This window comes from Cavia porcellus, unplaced genomic scaffold (genome assembly GCF_034190915.1).
Source record: "Cavia porcellus strain 051 isolate PalLab524CR breed Dunkin Hartley unplaced genomic scaffold, mCavPor4.1 scaffold_23, whole genome shotgun sequence".
In the NCBI taxonomy this organism is placed as follows: Eukaryota; Metazoa; Chordata; class Mammalia; order Rodentia; family Caviidae; genus Cavia; species Cavia porcellus.
The window spans coordinates 17,559,661-17,562,704 of record NW_026947506.1 but is presented as its reverse complement, the minus strand read 5'-3'; the positions used below and the strand labels follow the sequence as shown (position 1 = coordinate 17,562,704).

The window sequence follows — 3,044 nt, the reverse complement described above, 5'->3', positions numbered from 1 at the left end:
ACCACCAGAAAGGAATAAACACAGAGGGCCTACTGAGAACAGTGGCATGCTGGAGTTACTATCCTCCACCCTAGCCTCTCATCTTCTGGAAATGGCAGGAAGATGATAGACCAGAGAACTCCCCCATATGAATGAGACAAAAGAAATTCTGGGCTAGTCAAACAGACTGTTTTCATAAACATATAGAAAAGACAGGTAGGATGAAAATTGACTGACTCTCACATTTTGAGTGAGACACACCTAGGGCAATTGGATTAGAATAGGGTGGGAAGAACCACCATAGGGTGGATCCTGTCCTAAGAGTTATAAAAGGGACACCAAGAAGGAAGAATCCTTTCTGTTTCCATGATGAGGTGGTTCCCTGCTTGAAACTTGGAATTCATATCCTTGCTTCCAGCCCAGATGAATTAGCCTCCTGAAAGGAACTCAGACGGGACTCAACAAGGCTTCGTATTTTAAGGTCTGTGCATTTTGGTGAGCTATTTCTTTGAGTGATCAAGAAACTTTTCAGAATTGACTTATATTCTAGGAAATCTCAGTCAGCTTATTTCTAAATAAGTATTTCTTTTAATCTATAAACTAGGCTCTCTACTTGTGATTGCCATACTGCCCTGCCTGTCTTGGAAGTGCTGACTGCAGTGAAATTTGTGCCATCTGGTGAAGAAGAAATTTGATTCCTGTGACTTGACAAGCTTGCTGCACTTTCACTCTGCTGATGTTAAGGGTTTCCAGTACCGCAGGCCCAGCAGAAATGTCACACGGGCCCACAGTGGACAGCAGGTACACCACAGACATCAAAGTAGTGAACGTGTCCTTTTTGTGGACCATTGATAACATTAGATTTTGCCTAAAGGAAATAGATGACTGCATTCAAAGTTCCATCTTTTCAGCTGAAGGAAATGATCAAGTGAAATGGTGCTTACGACTCTACCCAAATGGTCTTGATGAACAAAGCAAAGATTATGTGTGCTTATACCTGGGAATGATCTGCTGTCCAAGGAGGGTAGCTCATGCAAAATTCACCTTTTCCATTCTGAATGCCAAAGGAGAGAAAACCAAGGTGCTCTCAAGTCCACAAGCTTATACATTTGTGCGAGGAAAGGACTGGGGATTCAAACATTTCATCCTTAGAGAGTTTCTTTTGGATCCAAACAATGGGCTTCTCTCCAATGACAAGCTTTCCTTCTTCTGTGAAGTGAAAGTAGCACAAGATCCCACCAATCATTCCAGCCAGAATATTAGGAAGCTGGTTAAGGTTCCTGAGGGCTGCTTGGCAGAGGATCTAGGAGGACTGTGGGAGCGATCCCAGCTCTCAGACTGTTGCTTGTGTGTGGCTGGCCAGGAATTCCAGGCTCACAAAGCCATCTTAGCAGCTCGCTCTCCAGTTTTCATGGCGTTGTTGGAACATGAAAAGCAAGGAAGCAAAAAGAATCGTGTTGAAATCAGTGACATGGATCCTGAAGTTTTTAAGGAAATGATATACTTTATGTACACTGGAAAGGCACCAAACCTAGGGATCATGGCAACTGAACTGCTGGAGGCTGCAAGCAGGTTTGGTCTGGAGCGCCTGAAGCTCATGTGTGAGAACCACCTGTGCAGCAACCTCTCTGTGGAGAATGCCGTGGAAATCCTCATCTTGGCTGACCTCCACAGTGCACCTCAGTTGAAAACCCGGACACTGGATTTCATCAATTTTCATGTTTCTGACATCCTGGAGACCTCTGAGTGGAAGGCCATGGTGGTGTCCCACCCTCACTTGGTGGCCGAAGCCTATCACTCTCTGGTTTCCATGCAGTGTGCATTCATGGTACCCCCATGCAAGCGTGTGAGACTGTCCTGAGATCCCACATGTCCATTTATCTTCCCAAAACCCTGGCCACATTTGCTGCCCCTGAACCATAATATGCTAGGGAAATCCGTGGAAACTTCACTCTTCTATGTGGAAATATTAAATTGTGCCTCTCTAGGGGAGAGAAGGGACCACCGTCTTAAGGTCAGAAAAAGGAAATGCGATACTGAGAATTTAGAAGTCGTGTATCATGCATTTTCAAATCTGTGTTTTATAATATTGAGCAAAGTGGGTTTTTACAGTGTCGATGCCAAACGGAAACCAAAACTCCTGTCAATGTTGAAGGCAGACCTGGGGTGGGGCTACCCTTAGAGGCAGGGTCCATGAACTTCACTCTGTAAATGCAAGACTCCTTCCTGGCTTTCTGCACCATCATGCATCCCTGGGCACCCCACTTGTAACACGGGCTTTTTGCTGTCCCTCACTTTTCTCTGTAAATAAACCTGAATCTTACTTTGTACAGTTGTTTGGCTCCTCATCCTTTTTCTGTATGTTAGATTCAGAAGCTAAGAAAAATTTCAGCGTGCTGATGATTTCAGGCCCATCCACGGGATGAACACAGTGGATGTACAATGTCACTAATTAACATAGTAGATGGCAGAAATAAATGACCCAGAACTCAGGCTGCTGAAGCCAAAGGACAATCACACAATGCAAGTCTTTGCTCATGTTGTCCTGTCCCAGTGACACAGACAGGCAGCACAAGCACTGCAGCACATTCCCGCAAAATCTAGGCCTCTGAGCGAGCAGTCCAATCATGGTCCTGGAGAAAAAAGAGAGGAAAATGCTCAGATTTACGAAAATGGCATGAAAGAGAATTAAAAGTAGAAGTGTTTTATGTATTTCAGAGGAATTCATGTTGAGGAAGCAAAATTTATTACTTAAAACTGCACTGAGAAATGGCTGTTGGCAAATTCACACTATAAATCTCAAAAAGAGGTTTCTCACTGTGAACATTTAATATTCATAAGAATAGAATACATGTTTCTGTGGTATTATGAAGAATAGAATTAAAATTAAAAATGAAAACGTAGTGGGTTTCATCTCAAAGTTTGGGCTTTTGTAAAAATCATTAGTGGTGTTACTCTGGAATCACCTAGAATCTGTAATGGCTCAGAGCTTCTAAAAATATATAAAGAAATGGATCCCCTTGTCTTGAACAGGTACAGATTTCAAAACATTTGTTTAATCAGGG

General features: G+C 43.1%; 1 protein-coding gene across 1 annotated transcript; it reads left to right on the top strand.

The window, feature by feature from the left end:
- Window positions 1-715: 715 nt before the first annotated feature.
- On the top strand, window positions 716-1,840 carry LOC100734350 (speckle-type POZ protein-like). The gene has a single exon (XM_063233668.1). It carries the CDS (start codon window positions 716-718, stop codon window positions 1,838-1,840), a length of 1,125 nt encoding a protein of 374 aa, XP_063089738.1.
- Window positions 1,841-3,044: the final 1,204 nt, after the last annotated feature.